Source organism: Elephas maximus, chromosome 12, assembly GCF_024166365.1.
Source record: "Elephas maximus indicus isolate mEleMax1 chromosome 12, mEleMax1 primary haplotype, whole genome shotgun sequence".
Classification (NCBI taxonomy): domain Eukaryota; kingdom Metazoa; phylum Chordata; class Mammalia; order Proboscidea; family Elephantidae; genus Elephas; species Elephas maximus.
In genome coordinates, this window is record NC_064830.1 from 83,876,631 (window position 1) to 83,895,118 (window position 18,488).

At 47.5% G+C, this 18,488-nt stretch overlaps 1 protein-coding gene across 1 annotated transcript; it reads left to right on the top strand.

Moving 5' to 3' along the window:
- The first annotated feature begins 6,316 nt into the window (after positions 1-6,316).
- PLK1 (polo like kinase 1) lies at positions 6,317-18,488 on the top strand. The gene is made up of 10 exons (XM_049904199.1): positions 6,317-6,845; positions 7,586-7,754; positions 8,507-8,651; positions 9,685-9,778; positions 11,729-11,948; positions 15,200-15,355; positions 16,884-16,961; positions 17,148-17,302; positions 17,401-17,583; positions 18,069-18,488. The coding sequence occupies exons 1-10, from the start codon at positions 6,438-6,440 to the stop codon at positions 18,273-18,275; spliced, it is 1,815 nt and encodes a 604-aa protein (XP_049760156.1). The 5' UTR covers positions 6,317-6,437; the 3' UTR covers positions 18,276-18,488.

Below are 18,488 nucleotides of genomic sequence, written 5' to 3' on the forward strand. Positions count from 1 at the left end.
AGTCCAGCTGGACTCTGTCTCCATGGTGGCTCTTACCCCTGGGACAACTTGTCACCAGAGCAATTACTTTTATAACCCTGGGGTAAGTCTCTTGTCCCTAGAATGCTCCCAGAAGAATGGGCAAATGGGAGATACCTTGGTTGGGACTCTTTCCAGTTGGCTTAGGGCAAGAAGGAATTTATTGGCTCATGCAACTGAAAAGGCCAGGGTTAGATCCAGCTTCAGGCTGGATCCTAGGACTCAAAGCAGTGTCGTGAGGGATCTGTCTCTTCAGCTCTTGGCTCTGCCTTCCTTTGAGTTGGCTTCTTTCTCAGGTTTTATGACGTAACCTCTCAGTTCCAGTTATTGGTGGAAAGAGCTCCCCTTCCCTGATAAAACCCCTGGGCCTGGCTCTCATTGGCCCAAACCAGGGAATGTATCCAAGCCTCAGATGACTGTGGACAGGACAATGGAATACACCAATTAGCTAGGTCTGACACGCATACCCACATGGACTGAGAGTTGGTGGCTAAGGGGGCAGAGGAGTGATGTTACCAAAAGAAGGGACGAATGGATGCTGGGCAGGAAAAATCATTAAGTGTCCAGTACAGGCCCCTTTCCTTTCCCCTGATGTCTTCACTTTGCTCTGTCTCCTTGCTCACGCTTACCCCTTGCCCAATCTCATTACTGTTACTCTCTGATTTTTTTTTTTTTCCTCCTGTTGAGGGTACCTGGGCCTGGATTAGGTGTCAGAGGGAAGATGTTTGGCCAAGATGAGTTGTTCAATAAAGAGCCATTTGGAGGATGCTCTTCTGTCTGGACCGGCTTCCTTGTGAACCCCATAGGACTTGATAGAGGGCCCTTGTCCAGATCTGGGTAGAATTCTGGTTATGTGCCTGTGTTCATGTGTGAGCCCACATTGGCTGTGAGCTCCTGAGGAGTCAGACGTGAGCCTGTGGGAATCCAGTGCACACTTAATGAAGTCACTGTCTGGATGTGAGCTCTCCCACTCAGGCCCAGATAAGCCTCACTGTGCAGGACTTCCGATGCAGGGAATAAGGTTGAATGATTGACTTGTGAGCCTCCTGTTGACCGATTTTGTTCCTCTTGGCTGCACGGGCTGCTCTTGTGGTTGCTTGAGGTCTGAGGTGGTTCTGAATTAGTTAGCTGGGACTGAGACAGTTTACTCAGAGCCTGAGGCCACAGTTCTTAGTGTCTCTGATCCATCTGGGGGATGGCAGACTTGAAATGAATCAGACAAACATTACTCCTATAAAACACACACTTGGAAGTTTCTCTGCTACCAAGTAGGGGTCTTGGCCAGGAAGGCCTTTCTTGGCGTCCTGATCTGGTTGACGAGAGCCCAGGTGTTCCTAGCCATGTCCTGACAAGCCCTCAGCCATTCTCCAGGGCAGATTGGCATCAAACAAACCTGGGTGGTTGCTATGGGTGGTGAGATCCAGCTGGCCAATCTTTTAGGGATGGAGACTCTATTCTGTGGCACTGCAAAGACCCTGAAATGGCAGTGGCAGTGCTGGGACCATGTGTCCAGAAGCCTGTTTATTTCAGAACTGGTATCAGCAAAGTGTCCTGCCAGTTTGGATCACTTCCCATAAATCCATGGTTACTGAAGCGCTTCTGGAGCCTTCAGTGACAGGGTTGTGCCTTTGTAGATCTTATAATTGCGGTTCTTTGGGGGTAGGAAGGTGGGGCCCAGTCCACATGCTACACAGAGAGAGAAGGTACCATTCACTCATTTATTCATTTAACAAGTAATTATTGAGCCACTGTTGGATACCAGGCACTGGCCTGGGTTCTAGAGATACAGTGGAAAATAAAAGCCAGCTTTTGCCCATAGGGATCTTGCAGTTGAGTGGGGAGAAAGCCAAGCAAACAGAACATAGAGTTCTCTGATGGAGGCCTGAGGCGCCCGTCTTGAAAGTCACCATAGTGGTGAGGAGTGTGGGCTCTGATCTCAGGCAGATCAAGTCCCAGCCCTGCAATTTACTAGTCTTGTGACTTTGGGCAAGTTAGCTCACCTCATGAAACCTCAGATTTCTTATCCATAAAATGGGGAAGGGACTGTTAGGGTGATTTAAATGTATTCACACGTGTAAAGTATGAGTATAGTGTCTGGTTCAGGGTTACCACTCAATAAATGGTAGTTAAATTACTATTAATATTGGGAAATGATATACCTAGAAGGAAACCCCTTATATTCTCCATTCTTATATATTTTTAATTTTTTTTCTTAATTTCAATTTTGGTGAAAATATACACAGCAGAACATACACCCATTCATCAGTTTCTACATATTCAATTTAGAAACATTGGTTATGTTCTTCACATTGTGTCACCATTCTTGGTGTCTCTACCCATGTTGTTTCACCAACATTGAGTTAGACTCACTACCCACTAAAGTTCTCATCTATGCTTTAGAGTTACTACTGGCAGTTTGATCTCATGTAGAAAGTTCTTTAAAAAAGCACAATGGTCATGGTGAACATCCCTTACTCACTTAGCTAAACAGTTGTTTAGTTTAAAGATGACTTCAGAGGATAATTTTGGTTCACGGTTTGAAAATTTTCTCAGAGTGATAGATTCAGGGTTTCCTCCAGTCTCAGTAAGCCCAGTAAGTCTGGATTCTATAAGAATATACAATTCTGTTCGACATTCCCCCCCGTGATGGTTAATATTGTGTGTCAGCTTGGCTAGGCCATGATTCTCAGTGTTTATATGTGATCGCTCCCATGATGGAATCTACTCTGAGTGGCCAATCAGTTGAAAGGGAGTTTCTGTGGGGATGTGGCCTTCATCCGAATATAAGGAGATGTTCTGGCTTTTTGCTCATTCTGGATTCTCCAGCCGCATTCTGTTTGTCTGACCTTTTACTCTTGGGACTTGAGCTATCAGCTTATCTGCAGATCTTGGGATTCGTAGATCTTCACAGCCTGAGAGCGGGAGTCCCGCTCTTCAGCCTGCCTATCTTGGGTTCACCAGCCCCAGCGGCTACGTTAATTGAGAAAAGCCTCTATTCTGATCCACAGACTGGGGACATTCCAGCCTCTATAGTCTCGTGAGCCTTTTCCTTGATATGAATCTCTCTATATAAAAAAAAAAAAAAAAAAATTTTTTTTTTTTTATATATTTATACACTTTACTGGTTTTGCTTCTCTAGAAGACCCAGGCTAAGACACCCCACTTTTGATCAGGATTCATCTCTTGATTCCTTGATCAAAACGTTCAGTAACGGTAGCTGGCACCATCCAGTTCTTTTGGTCTCATGGCTGAGGAGGCAGTAGTTCATGGAGGCAGTTAGACCTGCAATCATGTTCCTGTCCCGATTCCTCAGTCTCCTTCTTCCTCTGCTGCTCCATTTTTTAAAAAATTTTAAAGTAAAATTAAGAACATCTTGCCCTTTATAATTGGTCCGGTACAAAGAAGAGTTGGTGGAAAAGAACTCATTCTTCCTTGTTTTGCATCTATAGGGTGCTAGGCACTTAGTACAAAACATTTAATCCTTCCAACTGTCAAAACAGTAGGGATTTTTGCAACCCATTTTACAGAGGAGGAACCTGACATTCAGAGAATTTAAGTAAATTTGCCCAACATCACACAGCTAATAAATGGCTGAGTTGAAATCAAAACCAAGTCTTATCTGGCCTCGAAGTCCATGCTCCATGCAGCTTCTCCAATACCCTGGGCCTCCAAAGCAGTTGGCTCTGAGGACTACACTTACTGCCTTGTTGGTTAACCCTTTGCTTTCCTTAGGTTTTTGCTGGTGGGTTGTTCCCCTCTGACCTGGATCCTGAAGTGAGAAGAGTTGGCACAGGGCATCTTGCTTCCTTGAGGAGAGCAAATGAGCTGGTTCTGGATCTCCCAGTTCACTGGGCATTAGGAACATAGGGCATGGAGAGGAACATCTTTCAAGAAAAGAGACACAGGAATGGAATCCATGTCCTTTCTGGCTCTCAGACCTTGGGCCTGTGGATTTTCTTGGTCCTACCAACTTGACTTTTTTCAGCTATAGTCTCCTCAACCTTTCGTGTCTCTTGAGTGTGGTTTTTGTTTTCCCATGGGAGCAGCAAGAGCCTGAGGAAGCAGTAGGGACAGGAGAGGGGGAGAATAAGGAAATATGAGAGGCCTAGGAACTGCCCTGGTGGTACCGTGGATACAGGGCTTATTTTAATTTGCACCTAAAGGCATAACTGAGATCCGTACTGCAGGTTGGTCTCACCCTGAGGCCTGGGGTCCCACTGATAATAATTTTGCTGTAAGGAAACCTTAGCCAAGGGCCAAGGGGGTAGACTGTGCAGAAAAGAGTTAACACAGCAAGACCTGAGAGTGCTAGCCTCAGAAAGCCCTGTTTGCAAAGCTGGCCCCTGACTGGCATCTAGGACCTTGAATTTTGGGAGGGCTGTCACCATTCCCTAAGTGATAAGGATGAGTCACTGTATCTAAACTGTTGGGGCAAACAACATGTTTTATGCTGAACACCTGCTTTCTTTCTGGGAGTCTGAAGTTTTGGTATGTACTAGGCAAAGAGTGTCCATGTGACCAACCCCCAGTAAAAACTCCAGACACTGAGGCTCTAATGAGCTTCCCTGGTAGACAACATTTCACACGTATCGTCATAACTTATTGCTGAAGAGCTAAATGCATACTGTGCAACTCCACCTGGTTCCCTCCGGGCTTTGTCCCATGCCCCTTTTCCCTTTGCTGAGTTCGCTTCATGTCCTTTTGCTGTAATAAATCATAGCCATGAATAAAAGTATATGCCAAGTCCTGTGAGTCTTCTAGCAAATCATTGACTGGGAGTGGCTTTGGGGACCCCCAACACAGGGCCCCAGGGGGGCTTCAGGGGTGTTGGTAATGTTCTCTTTCTCCGTCCGGTTGCCAGTTACATGGGGTGTGTTCAGTTTGTGGAACCTCATCGAGCTGTAAGTTGTGATACGTGCACTTCCTCTATGAATATATTAAACATAAATAAAAAGTTCAAAGAAAAAAGGTGGTTACGCAGGATTAAAAAAAAACTTTTTTTTTTTTAACTTTTTATTCTGCTCATTACCCCTTTCACCCCAAGCATTGTGTTGGGAGCAAGACATGGAGTAGAAAAGACAGCATCATTGTCATTGTCGCCTGGTTTAATTGGGAGGCAGGTAAAGATGTGCTTACAAGATGGTTGATTCTTGCAAACTTTATCAAGGACATCAGAGGGTGCTAAGGGGCTACAGAAAAGGGGCTTCTAACTTGGGTATATGGCCATTCCAGGGTTGCCACTCACATACCTACAGAAGCCAGACAGGCAAATGGGCAAAGGCGGAGAGGTGGGAACTGGCAAACTGGGAAGACATGCAGGCCTACTGTTGCTTAACTTCTGGGTTTTTTCGGGAAAAGCCACAAATGTGATTTTTTTTTTTAATTTGAGCTCTCGATTTTTAAATCCTGTAAATGAATTCAATTTTTAAAAAGTGGGGAGGCCAAACGAAATACCCCTGCTGGCCAAATCTGGCCATGGCCTGTCGGGTTGCTAGGCATTCATCCCATCAGCCATTCCTCCCTGTGACCAACAAATTGAGCGTACACTTTTTTTTAGGCATTGGGATAGCAGGGAGCAAGCCAAACAGCTTTCTTGCATAGTGGGTACTGGGCTTCTCAAACTAAAGTGTGTGTAGGAATCACCTGGGCAATCTTGTTGAAAGGTGGCTTCTGACTCAGGAGGTCTGGGGTGAGGCCTTTCTACCAATGCTCAGGTGATGGTGATGCTGGGTCCCTGGACCAGACTTTGAGTAGCGTGGCTCTGTAATGCAGAGGGGCTCAGGAGCAGCTATTTATTTGGAGGGGGCCTAGGGGACTTGCTGTGAAGGTACATTTGCCTGGCAAGCATTCTGTTTTTACGTAGTTTATTTGGGGTGGCTTGGTAGAGAGCTGATGACCACGGAGGCGGGTGCTAAGCTTGTCCCGAGCTACCCCTTGGCTCTGCCAGGTCTCTACTCTTATAGCGCTTACGTTGTGGTAGGCGGGGTGGGAATGGAGGACGGGGCAGGGGGAGGGGTGGTAAAGGAACGTGTTAGGAAAAGCCTGGACGACGTGCATGTGAATTGCAGGAGCTCCCCCAGCTGCCCCCGAACGGGAGACACCCTGAACTCCCCTCCGCAGGCATTCCCAAGCCGAGTTTCCAAGGCATCCCACGTGTGTGCTGTCCGCGCGTCCCTCCCAATCAAGTTTCCTTCCCTGCTGAGCGAAGGTTTAAAGGCGGCGGCTTTGCAGAGCGCTCCCATGGTGCCGCGCGGTGGGCGGGTTTGGATTTTAAATCCCCGCGGCCAATCAGTGGCGCGCAGGGTTTTGTAACGTTCCCGGCGCCGCGTTTGAATTCGAGGGGAGCGGAGCGGAGCGGAGCGGAGCGGTGCGGAGCGTCTACCCAGACCCTGGTAAGCCCGCTGAGCAACTTCGAGAGCATGAGTGCGGTGGTGACGGCAGGGAAGCTGGCACGGGCACCGGCAGAGACCGGGAAGACCGGGGCCCCGGGAATTGCGGTTCCCGGGGCTACGGCGTCCGCCCCGCCGGCGAAAGAGATCCCGGAGGTCCTAGTGGATCCTCGCAGCCGGCGGCGCTATCTGCGCGGTCGCTTCCTGGGCAAGGGAGGCTTTGCCAAGTGCTTCGAGATCTCGGACGCAGACACCAAGGAGGTGTTCGCCGGCAAGATCGTGCCTAAGTCGCTGTTGCTCAAGCCGCACCAGAAGGAGAAGATGTCCATGGAAATATCTATTCACCGCAGCCTCGCCCACCAGCACGTCGTCGGCTTCCACGGCTTTTTCGAGGACAACGACTTTGTGTTCGTGGTGCTGGAGCTCTGCCGCCGGAGGGTGAGGGTCTCTGACGGAGGATTGCAGTTGCTTGGGGGCCGGTGTTGGGGCGCTGGGGGCCCTGAGCTGCTGGGAAGGACTTCCTGGGGAAGGAGCGCCCGGGACCCGCAGCTGCTAGGGAAGGGTTGCTGGGAACCTCTAGGTGGGGCAGGGGAAGGTCTCGGGTAGGGGGTGCTTGGCACTTGAGGCTGCTTGCGTAGGGGGTTAAGTGGAGCCTGAGTTTTGTTGCTGCTGGGGAAGGCAGCTCCTGGACGCGAGGTGTTTGGAGAGGGGAGAACTCTGGTAGTGAATAAATACTAGGGCCCCCAGAGTTCCTATGGGAGGAGCCCTGGGTAAAGGGCGCTGGGGACCTGGAGCTGCCGGAGTGGGGCTGGGGAGGAACAGAAGGGCTGGAGCCAGACTTCGGAGCTTCCAGGGGAGAGAAAGGAAAGAGTACTGGGGACTCTGAGCTTCGGGAGTGGAGCTGGAAGAGGCGTCCCAGATAAGGATCTTGGGAGGAAGGCGCTACTGGGAGAGAGTGCTGTGAGCTGTAATAGCCAGGGTTAGGGCATGGGTCCAGCTTGGGGTTGTCCTGAAGAAGGAATGCAAGAGGGGATAGGAGAGGGAAAGAATCTGTCAAGATCCTTCCCGTATACCTTTGCCTGCCGCTGGGGGTCCAGGGTCCAGTCCTGGGCTGCCTTTCCCTGGCGACCCCACATCCTCAGTGCCACCTCTCCGTTCCTCCTCCTACTGGGGCCTAGTCCCTTCTGGAGCTGCACAAACGGAGGAAAGCGCTGACAGAGCCTGAGGCCCGCTACTACCTGCGGCAGATAGTCCTTGGCTGCCAGTACTTGCACCGAAACCGTGTCATTCACCGGGACCTCAAGCTGGGCAACCTCTTTCTGAATGAAGACCTGGAGGTGAAAATAGGTGAGGTGCTGGGCCTGTAGGGGTGCCCTGCACCACTAGAAGCGGGGAAGAAGGATGAGGAAGTGGAGGGAGGGAGGAAACAGGAAGAAGGCAAGGGAGGATGAGGTGATGGGAAGTCTGAGCTGTTGATTCCCTCTAGAGTCCCTCTTTAGCCCAGAAATTTAAAACAAAGGGCCCACAAGCCAGTATCTTGCCTGTAAATGCATTTTGTGCCCCTTCACAGTATTTTTTTTTTTTTTTTGTAAGAATTAGAATTAGTTTTTTTCACTTGGGAGGCTTGACATAAAAATTTGGATTTGGAGCTCCTTTTAAACGATTAGAAGCACCAGCAACACAGGGACAGCATTCCCTGAGGGCAGCCCTTTTCTGGGCTGAAAGCAGCTGTCCCCTTTAGAATCCCTCTGGTTTGCCACAGTCCCTACCCCTCCCTATTACTTCCTCAAACTTACCAAGCATCAGTCATGAGGTTACTTGCTTGATCCCTGTAGGTGTTTGAGTTTTGCTGTCCCTGTCTTGTTCCCTTTTAGAAGCATAGCCCTCCTTTTTATGGGGGACTGGGGGAACACTGGGTGGCATCATCCTGGGGTCAGCAGATGGGAGGATTCCTGGGCAAGCCTCCCTGGGTGCAAGGAGTAGAGACTTGTGGGAACAAATGACTGTGGGGCTTGATGGTTGAATCTGAACCAGCTGTCTGCATTGACAGCTGGCAGAGACTGGCATCTGAGCATCCCCTCTTCCTCCTTCTGTCCCAGGGGATTTTGGACTGGCCACCAAAGTTGAGTATGACGGGGAGCGGAAGAAGACCCTGTGTGGGACTCCTAATTACATTGCTCCTGAGGTGCTGAGCAAGAAAGGGCACAGTTTCGAGGTGGATGTGTGGTCTATTGGGTGCATCATGTAAGTTGGGAGCTGTCTCAGGACCCATCTGGCCTCAGTAGGGGCCCTTTTGGGCATCTTACCTGGCTGACCTTCTGGGGACACTTCCCCTTATGGAAAGGCTGTTCCAACGGACAGATGTTCCAAAAACAAACCCTAATTTCCCTATCTTGTTGCTCTGTAGTATTCTGTAAGATTCCTGCAGCCTGGGCCATGAGTCCAGGAAGGGGGAAGGGGCACCAGTTGGCATGTTTCCATAACCTTGCTCTAGATCCTCACTACTCCAAGTGGGGTCCACAGACCAACAACATCAGCATCACCTAGGAACTTGTTAGAAATGCAGACTGTCAGGCCCCAGACTTAATGAGTCAGAATCTGGAGTTTAACAGAATTCCCGGTTGATTTTTATGCACAATAAAGTTTTAGGAACACTGATCTGGAAAGCAGCACTGGGTGAGAGGAATCAGGCCAGGTGTTAGGGCTGGCAGGAGGGGGTTCCTGTGGTCTGTCTGGATCAAGACCATCAGGGAGGAGGCTGGGTGGTGGGCAGAGGTGTGGGCCTTCTCAGAGGTGTTAGCTTTATTGTTGTCATTGTTGGCCTGGGTACTAGAGAGTTAGAAATGAGTTGTAGCAATGGCTTTCATACTTTGCAATAGAGCTTTTTTTCCAAATGAAAATGTCAAGCCTTCTCTTAAGTGTAGAAACTACTAAATGTGGAGCTGCTTCTATAGGAGTTGGGAGCTCACATACTTCAACCTGCATTGTACAGCTGGCAGCCTCTGAGGCCCTTCCACAGGGTCCTATGTTACTACTGCAAGCTGGAGCTGAAAAATCATTGGCCCATAAGAACCCTGGTGTCATCCTCTGTATTCTGCCAACGGCTCATCCCAGCCAGTGTCCTGGCTCCTGGGGTTGCTGAGTGGACTTAGGGATTGACTTCAGGGGCCCTAGACCCAGAAGATGCCTGGACATTCTGTTTTGACCCTGAAATAGGGCCTCCTGCATCTAGATTTTGCCTGAGACCCTTGAGCCAAATCCCACCCTGTACTTACAGGTATACCTTATTAGTGGGCAAGCCACCGTTTGAGACTTCCTGCCTAAAAGAGACTTACCTCCGGATCAAGAAGAATGAATACAGTATACCCAAGGTGACTGATAATGTGTTAAGTTTAAATTTATTGTTCATTTTTTCTAAAGCTGTTTACTGAGTCCAGCTATATCCTGGGGTCAGAGATCAACCCCAGCTCAAGAGTAGCATTTGAGGGTCTGTGTCTGAAACTGTGTACAGAACTTGGCACATGTGGGCACGTAGGCATTTTTTCAATGGAGAGACAGTTTGTAGTTTCTCAAAGGGATGTGTGACCCAACAGGTGTGTAAAAGGCAAAAGCAACACAAAAAACCAGGAAGGGAACAGGAGGCAGAAGTGTTTAAGCTTTGGCAATGGGCCGTCTTGATTCAGATTGGTTCTGTCCCTTAGGAACCAGATGAACCACCTTGAAGAAATGGCCTGAATCTTCTGAGCCATAGTTCCTCATCTAGAGTACCTTACATACAGCAAGCACTTACAGAATTGTCAACACTGTGAATCCAATGGCAAAGCGGTATCCATTCTCACAATCACCAGCATTAACGCACTTAAAGGAGTCAGATGTTCCTGCAGGAGCCTGGCTCACAGTGAGCCACTCTCTAGTTGGTATCCTGGACATGTGTAGCCAGGAGCCCCGTCTTCTCATAAAGGACGGAAGGACTGAATCTCTGCCACCAAGAGTCACTTAGCTCTGTCAAGTGGCTCAGAGTGTGAGTGCTCAAGCCAACTAGACTTCTTGGTTGTGAATTAAGGCAAGGCACTTGTCTTAGTTATCTAGCACAGCTATAACAAAAATACCACAAGTGGATGACTTGAACAAATTTATTCTCTCACAGTTGAGGCTAAAAGTCAAAACTCAGGGTGCCGGCTCCACGGGAAGGCTTTCTTTCTCTGTCAGCTCTGTGGGAAGGTCCTTGTCATCAAATTTCCCCAAGGTCTAGGAGTTTCTCAGCACAGGGACCCTGGGTCCAAAGGATGTGCTCTACTCCTGGCTCCTCTTTCCTCATGGTAGGAGGTCCCTCTCTCTGCTAGTCTCTCTCCTTTTATTTCTTGTAGGATAAAAGGTGATGCAGACTACCCCCAGGGAAGCTCCCCTTATATGGGATCAGGACTATGACCTGAGTAAGGGTGTTGCATCCTACTCTAATGCTCATTAACATGACCTAATCCTGTCTCATTAACATCAGACAGGTCACTTTCAAATGGGACCATAACCACAAGCACGTAGAGTAGGATTTACAACACATCACAATATGGAGGATAAAGGATCACAAAATGGAGGACAGCCACACAATACTGGGAATCACAGCCTACCCAAGGTGACATATATTTTGAGAGGACACACTTCAAGATAGCACTTAACCTCTCTGTGCCTCAGTTTCCTCACTGCAAAAGAGGGATGGTAATAGAGGGCCCCCATCTCACAGATGTTTTTGTGGAGGTTAAATACTTAGTGCTTAGAACTTTCCTGGCACATAGTAAGCATGTAGTTGATGCTAGGCTGTTGTTATTGTGCCCCAGACCTGTGCTAGTTACAGCTCATTGAATCTTCTCAAAAGGTCTCCGAGATTGGTGATATGCCCATTTTACAGATGATGATACAAAGGCCCTAGAAAGCCTAGTTTCTTGTTTTAAGGTTTCACAGCTAGTATTACAGAGCAGAGCTGGGATTTGAACCCAGATCTTTATGACCTCAAAGCCTATGTTCTCAAGTGCTACTGTAAGGGTGAGCAACTTTAATTATGTAAGGGCAAATTCAGGGGAAAAAATTCGCCATCTCAAAATAAAATTAATCTCGAGTCTCAAGAGGAAGGAAAAATAATCCGTCTGACAACTTAGGTTGACACTTGTTGGCTCAGTAAAGCTCATGGTGGGGAAATTGGCATTATTTATAGCCACCGAACCATGGCATATTTGAGACCAGTGGGCTGAGGCCCACAGGTCCTTATGGCTGTGCTACGCTCGGGGTCACCTGTCACATCCCGTTCATGGCTCTCCTCTCTGCTCCAGCACATCAACCACCTGGCTGCCTCCCTCATCCAGAAAATGCTTCAGACGGATCCCACTGCCCGCCCAACCATTAGCGAGCTGCTCAACGATGAGTTCTTTACTTCTGGTTACATCCCCGCCCGTCTCCCCATCACCTGCCTCACCATTCCACCTAGGTTTTCAATTGCTCCCAGCAGCCTGGACCCCAGCAACCGGAAGCCTCTCACAGTCCTCAATAAAGGTAAAATAGGGATCTGGATAGACAGCAGACGGCCAGAGAAAGCCCAGGCTTTAGGTGTGTGGGTGGCTTAGTCCCTACCACCAGAGCTCAGGTGTGGAGTGGGATAATCTCCTGTCCCTGAGGCCAAGGCCACCCTTTCTTCCTGTGGCAGAATGCCCTACTGCTTCTGGGCCTTGTCAGCAAAGACCTGACCATGGCTAGAACAGAACCCTCGGGCCCACGTAGAAGAGAGTGGATCTTAACTCCAAGCCTAAAAAATTATTTTTGATCATTTAACACAACTCTTGCATAATTCATTGAAAAAATATGAACATTTTCCAATATACACATTGAGCATAATACAGTGGACCCCATGCCACACAGGTTCAACAATGAGGATTTGGTCACATTTCCTTCATCTCTCCCCTACCCTCTTTTTTGTTTTTTTCATTTTTGCTCCTTTTTTTGAAGTATTTTTAAAGTTAATCCCAGACATCTTTCTTCTCTATAAACTTCAGTATGCATCTCATTAAAAGATGGACATTTTATAAAATCACATGCTATTGCTTAGATTGTTGTGGCTTCCAAGTCTCTTCAAAGGTCAGAATTAGGAAATACTTTTGGGAGGGGTAACTTGAGTATATTAATATTCCTGGTTCACATGTTTTTTAACATTTTATCTTGATAGTATATGAAAAGTTACAAGGATAGACATTTTACCCAGAACCATGAATTAACATTTTTCTTCAGATTTGATTGTCAGTCTCTTTTCTGAATCATTTAAGGGCAACCTGTATACATCCTTGCCCTTTATCGCTTAATACTTCTGAGTATATTCCCTAAGAACAAAGATTTTTATACAGAACTACAGTGTATAACATGATTATCAAGTTTAGGAAATTTAACATTGAAACGATGTTGTCTTATAGCATTTTTCCCCCCCTGGTGTGGAGTTACTACTTTTCATTTTGGTAATTGTCTGATTCAAATAGAATACAGGATTTTTACTTTTTCAACATTTATCAACTAGTTCCTGTTTTTAAATGACATTTTATTTTCTTGCAGTTGTGTTTGTCCTTAGAATATAGTCCATATAGTACAAAATATAAGTTGCTTAAAAAAATTTTTTTTCCTCTGTATACATATGTCACCAATTTGATATACAACTTAAGTTATTTTGTTAGTTTTCGATTTTTAGGGATTACTTTTTTTAACTTGATTTTGAAATAATTTTAGACTTACACAGAAGAGATGCAAAAATAGTATAGAGAGTTCCTATATACCTTTCATCCAAATCCCCTGATGTTAACATCTTACATAACCATAGAACAATGATCAAAACTGAGAAAATAACCTAGGGACGATAAAAAAAAATTGCCTAAACTACTGTCTCTAATTTGGATTTCACCAGCTTTTCCACTAATGCCGTTATTCTGTTCCAAGATCTAGATCCAATCCAGCATCCCATGTTGCATTTAGTTGTCATGTCTCCTTAGTCTCCTCCGGCCTTTGACAGCTCCTCAGTTTTTCCTTGTCTTTGATGAAATCTTGACACTTTTGAAGAGCACTACTCAGTTATTTGTAGAATGCCCCTCAGTGGGCTTCGATGTTTTCTCACGGTTAGATTGAGGTTAGGCGTTCTTGGCAAGAATAGCACAGAGGAGGGAAAAGTACCCTTCCCAGGGCATCGTACAGGGGGTACGTGATGATATCTTTTTTTTTTTTTTTACCAGTGATGTTAGCCTTGATCACTTGCTTAAGGTGGTGTCTGCTGGTTTTCTCCACTGCAAAGCTAGGATTTTTCCCTTTGTGATTAATAAATATCTTGGGCGAGGTACTTTGAGACGATTCTGTTTGTTCTCAAACCTTTGCCCACTAATGTTAGCATCCATGGGTGGGTCCTGCAGCAGTTATTACTGTGGTGCTCTGAGGGGGGTTTTCCTCCCTCCTTCACCTCGTCTACATTTATTCATTGGGATTCCTCTGTGAGAAAGAGCTGTGGCTTCTCCCGCATGTGCTCGTTTATTTATTTGGTTATGTATATCAGTATGGACTCATGGATATTTATTCTTTGGGTTATAATCCAATACTGTTATTTTAAGGGTTACTTTTTTCTTTTGTCTTTTGGTTTTAATTTTTGAACATACCACACTTAAAAACAAACCTATTACGGAAATTTTCAAACTTATCCAAAAATAGAACTGTGTGATGAATTCCCATGAACTCATCATCCATTTTCAATAAAAAAAAAAAATTTAGTTACCAACAATTGGCTATATTTTCTTTATTCCACCTTCCTGGCCCCCTTTTTATTGCAGTCGTATTTTAAAGCAAATCCAAGCATCTTATTAAATCCTTGTCACAGCATAGTTTTTTTTTTCTTTTGAAAATGCTGATCTTGAAATGTTTTAAGAAAAGTTTCATATTACACAAGAATAGCACATGTTGGTGGGGGAAAAAACTAAACGTTTCAGCATAAAGACAATAAAAATTATCTATGTTTCTACCACCCAAATATAATCAAAGTTAAAAATTTTGATGTGTTTCTTTTCAGACTCTTTTTGGTTGTATATAAGCATATAAAGGGAATTTTAGGGTGGGAAATCTCTTCTAATTCCTCTTGTACATTTCCACTAAAAAAAAACCAAACCCATTGCCATCGAGTCAGTTCTGACTCAGTGACCCTACAGAACGCAGTAGAACTGCCCCCATGGGGTTTCCAAGGCTGTAAGTCTTTATGGAAGCATACTGCCATACCTTTCTCCTGTGGAGTGGCTGGTGGGTTTGAACCTCCAACCTCTTGGTTAGCAGCCGAGCACTTAACTACTGTGCCACCAAGTCTGCTATTTTCATATAAAGGCCTCCTTAATCCATCCTGCGGGTGAGTTCTGGTTTACTGAGCCCTCCCACCTTCTTGGATACAGAAGATGGTTTTAGTTCTTTGCTTGAAACCTGGCAGCTCTAAGCAGCTGGTGCCTTTGAGCTGCCTTCCAGAGTGGCACGCGGTATCCATAGGACTACATCACTGGGTCAGAGGCCTGAGCTTCTGAAGCTTTGGCTGTGTGTGGCTGTGACATCTTCATAGAGGCCTTGGCCTGGCCCTGGAGGTACTAGTGAGTACCATGCGCCTGCCATGGGAACATGGAAGCTGCTGCTCTGATAACCTGGCACTGATTCAGTTTCCCCAATGACAGCTGAAAGGGCTTTTCTTTGGGAAGAGAGTGCCAGCAGTGGCAGGGGATCCTGTATATGACCGTGCCTCATCTTCCTAGGTGTGGAAAACCCCGTGCCTGAGCGTCCTCGGGAAAAAGAGGAGCCAGTGGTTCAGGAGACAGGTGAGGCAGTCGACTGCCACCTTGGTGACATGCTGCAGCAGCTACACAGCGTCAATGCTGCAAAGCCCTCAGAGCGGGGGCTGGTGAGGCAAGGTGAGCACTGCAGGGCCTGGCGGGGGAGGTTTGCCAGGGCATCTGGAGAGGGCAGGGCAGTCCCAGCCAGCACACTCTTAGTGGCTTGTACAGGCCTCTGTCGCCATAAAATCTTTGGTTCCCCCACTTCCTGTAGATTAAATTCAAATGAGTTAGCTTGACATTCAAGGCCCTCTTTCTTTTTATGACCCATCTGCTCTAACCACACAAGTGCTCCACCTTCCAGCCACCTCAGATTACCCGCCGCCCTCTAAATATGCTACCTGGATACATTTGCACAGGCTGTCTCTTCTGCTCAGCGAACTCCTAGTTATCCTTCGAAAGAGATGGAAGAATAGACCCAGACATGCTGTAGTCTGGGGCGTTTGCTCTTACTGTTCCCTCCTGGAACGCACTTCTCCAGCATTTGCATGGCTCTCACTTGCACCTGCTTCAGTGGCCCCTCCGTGACCTTTTTCCCTGCCCCCCACTCCTATCCTGCCTCACCTGTTGTAGATTTCTCTGTAGCACATCTCAACTTCCTAAAGTTCCCACATTTGCTTATTGGGTTTAAAATAAGGGGCTTATTGCATGCTCTGAACATAGCATTTTGATGTATCTGGAACTGTCCTTTCCCAATTTTTTCTTATTGTTGTAAAAATATAGATAGCACCTCATTTGCCAAGTCACCGTCTGTCACGTATGCCATTCAGTAAGATCAGTCCCAGCATTCACCTTGTACAGCTATCACCGCTGTCCTTCGCCAAATAATTTTCCATCCCCAGAAACAAAAACTCAGGCCTTCCTAAGTAACGATTCCCCCATTCCTCTCCTCCCCAACCTGGTAAGCACTGTTAACCTCTGATCTCTATATACACATAATCTTTTATCACTCAAAACTGGAAAACTAGAGAATCTGCCAGTCACTGACTCTTACCATGATAGGACTAACTTTCATAGTTTTTCCATATTTATTTATTTTTATTGTGAAATATATCGGAACATTTGCCATTTCAACATTTTTTTACATGTACAATTCAGTGCCACTAATTATGCTCCTCATGCTGTGCAACCATCACCAGTATCTGTTTCCAGATTTTTCCATCACTCCTAACAGAAGTTCAGGGCCCCCTAAGCAATGGCCTCCTCTTATCCATATTTATTTTAGTCTTTGTCCTGGCAACCAGGATGCAGGCTCCATGTAGGCTGGGTTTTCATCTCTTGTTCACTCTGCCCATGACAGTGCCTGGCACACAGTAGGCCTTCAGTAAATGGATCGATTGAATGCATGAGTGGAACTTGGTACACAATGCTGTAACTCTCTGCTTAAAAGTCCGTCCTGCTGTTTGTCTGTGCTTACTGGTGGTCAAGGCCATGCCTTGCTCTTCTTTGGGGCCCCAGGCCTGGCTTACAGTAGGTGTCTCCTCTTCTCTGCCTCTTGACTGAGCCCAGGTGAGGTGCCTGGCGGGCTTCCCTGGTGTGGGCCACATGAGTGAACCAGAGGGGAAGAAGCTGGTCCTGACCAAGCACCTGTCTGTTTCTGTCTCAGAGGAGGCCGAGGATCCCGCCTGCATTCCCATCTTCTGGATCAGCAAATGGGTGGACTATTCAGACAAGTATGGCCTTGGTAGGTTTCTTCCGGAATGGTGCCACTAAGTGACCCTTCGAATTGTTACAGCTCTTGCTTTTTTTGCTCCCAGGTCCCCCTATCTCAACACTTTCCTATCTCCGTCCCAAGCCTCCCAGTTCCAGCTCCCAGTGTCCCCCTGTCTCCCCCTCCCCATTTCTGAGGTCTCTCCCTATCTACTGCTAGGGTATCAGCTGTGTGACAATAGCGTGGGGGTGCTCTTCAACGACTCAACCCGCCTTATCCTCTACAATGACGGTGAGAGCCTGCAGTACATTGAGCGCGACGGCACAGAGTCCTACCTCACTGTCAGCTCCCATCCCAACTCCTTGATGAAGAAGGTGAGTGCTGGCCAGCCCGAGGGCCTGATTTGTCAAGGCTGGGGGTCCAGGCCAGGCCGGGCTATAACTCTAGGCCTCCTCTCCCACTTCCCAACCAGATCACACTCCTGAAGTATTTCCGAAATTACATGAGTGAACACTTGCTGAAGGCTGGTGCCAATATCACACCACGGGAAGGCGATGAGCTAGCCCGGCTACCATACCTGCGTACCTGGTTCCGCACCCGTAGCGCCATCATCCTACACCTCAGCAATGGCTGTGTGCAGATCAACTTCTTCCAGGTGAGCTGAGCGAACCCAGGCAGGGCAGAGTCGGGGAGGAGGATCTGTGTCTGGCAGTGGGCACACAGGAGTTGGGTGGGTTGTGTGTCTCTACAGTGGAAGCTACCTGGCCTTGGCAGCGGCAGTAAGAAGGGAATGAAGTGGGATGGGGACTCCTTCTTCGTCAGCTGGAAGATCTTCCTCCCCTCCCATAAAAAAACCGTTGCCGTAGAGTTGATTCTGACTCACAGAGATCCTTTTAATACAGTAGAACTGCCCCATAGGGTTTCCAAGTCTGTAATCATTATGGAAGCAGACTGCCACATCTCTCTTCTGCAGAGTGGCTGGTAGGTTCGAACTGCTGACCTTTCAGTTAGTCTCTGAGCTCCTGACCACTGTGCCACCAGGGCTACTGACTCTTCCCCTCGACTCCCCCCAAATACACTAGCAGCTGGGGTCTTCAATCTACTGCTAACCTACATCTGTCCATCCACCTTCCCTTCTAGGACCACACCAAACTCATCCTGTGCCCCCTAATGGCGGCCGTGACCTACATCAACGAGAAGCGGGACTTCCGCACATACCGCCTGAGCCTCCTTGAGGAGCATGGCTGCTCCAAGGAGCTGGCCAGCCGGCTCCGCTATGCACGCACCATGGTGGACAAGCTGCTGAGCTCACGCTCCGCCTCCAACCGCCTCAAGGCCTCCTCATAGGCCTCCCTCCCTTTGGACTGCTGCCCGTCTTCACTCCCACCAGCACCTGGGGCCTATGCTGGTTAGCCCGTGGTGGTGTTTCTCTTCACGTGCCTCCCAGCCCTGGGGGCGGGGAAAGAGCTAACACCATCCTCCAGGTGGGGGTTGCTGTGTAAGTTATTTTTTTACATGTTCAGGTGTGGGTCCTGTAGCCCCTTCCCCTTCCCTCTCAAC